Source organism: Geospiza fortis, unplaced genomic scaffold (assembly GCF_000277835.1).
Source record: "Geospiza fortis unplaced genomic scaffold, GeoFor_1.0 scaffold241, whole genome shotgun sequence".
Taxonomy (NCBI): Eukaryota; Metazoa; Chordata; class Aves; order Passeriformes; family Thraupidae; genus Geospiza; species Geospiza fortis.
Window position 1 is genome coordinate 700,233 of NW_005054491.1, and position 1,158 is coordinate 701,390.

At 67.6% G+C, this 1,158-nt stretch overlaps 1 protein-coding gene across 1 annotated transcript in view; it reads right to left on the reverse strand.

The window, feature by feature from the left end:
- Window positions 1-839, reverse strand: part of ABCA7 (ATP binding cassette subfamily A member 7) — a 17,827-nt gene extending 16,988 nt beyond the window's left edge. The window contains 3 exon segments of the mRNA XM_031063265.1: window positions 89-230; window positions 378-471; window positions 587-839. Of these exon segments, the coding sequence (XP_030919125.1) occupies window positions 89-230; window positions 378-471; window positions 587-652 (302 nt within the window). The 5' untranslated portion in view covers window positions 653-839.
- Between the last annotated feature and the right edge of the window lie 319 nt (window positions 840-1,158).

Sequence of the window (1,158 nt, forward strand, 5' to 3'; positions counted from 1 at the left end):
GAGACGCTGTGACACGGGACATGGGACGGGCAGTGAGACCCCGGGCCAGCCCTGCTGTGCCCCGCAGCTGCCCAGCCCCGCCGCTCACATGGAGCCGTCGAAGTTTCCCACCACGCCAGGGGCCTCTCCCGCCGTGGGGTGTCGGAAGCAGGGGTTGTTCATGTTGCAGATGATGCCCTGCAGCCAGGGCAGGGTCCCCGCGGAGGGCAGCGCCTTGTTGGGAAAGTGGCCTGAGGGAGAGGGAGGCAGGTTCAGGGGCGCACTGCAGGACCCCACACACACCCGAGCACCCTGTGACCACCTCCCGTGTTTGTCACCCCGGTGTCACCCCGCACAGGGGCACACAGAGGGGGCTCAGCTGGCTCAGGGACACTCACACTCATGCTGCTTGAAGGGCGGGTGGGATCGCCGCACTGAGATCAAGATAAGGAAGAGGAAGAGGGGCCACAGGATCTCGATAGCCAGCTGGATCTGGGGGAGACGCGAGGCTGATGGGCTCCCGGTCCCCATCAGCGTCCGGGGCTCTGCCTGCCCCTGTGCCAGGCACCAGCGGCTCGGGGTTGCCCCACCCCGATCGCGCACTCACCCGCTGCCGCCGGCGGTAGGTGAAGTTCTTCCAGAGCAGCAGCCCCAGCTGGGTGCCCACGGCCATCGCTCGGCTCCGGCTGCGAGCAGGGGGGGCAGCCCCAAGCTGGGGGTGACGGTCAGGCTCTCACTGCCTTCTGCTTCGGGGCTTATCACAGCCCGGGCACGGTGCCGGGCACAGCGCTGAGCTCCGGGGCCGGCAGGAGCCGGACGGCATTCCGGCAGCAAAGCTCCTTTCCGGAGCTAAAGGCTCAAATCACATTCTTTCCTAAACCAAAAGCAGCAGCATGGGGCACGAGCTCTGTCCAGGAGCCAGGAGCACGATTCACTGCCCATGCCGGGAGCAGGGAGCAGTCCGGCCCCCCAAGAACGAGCTGGGCAGCCCGGGAGAGGCTGAGACCTGCCCGTGCCTCAGTTTCCCCGTGAGGGGGATGTGGGTGGGGCTCTCATCAGCCCAAGAGCGGAATTGCTCCGGTGCAGCGGGCTCGAGGGCGAGCTCCGACACCCGCATCCCTCTCTGCCAAGTTCCCGGGAATTCACCCACCCCTGGAGCGGGGCCAGCAGCCCCCGGGC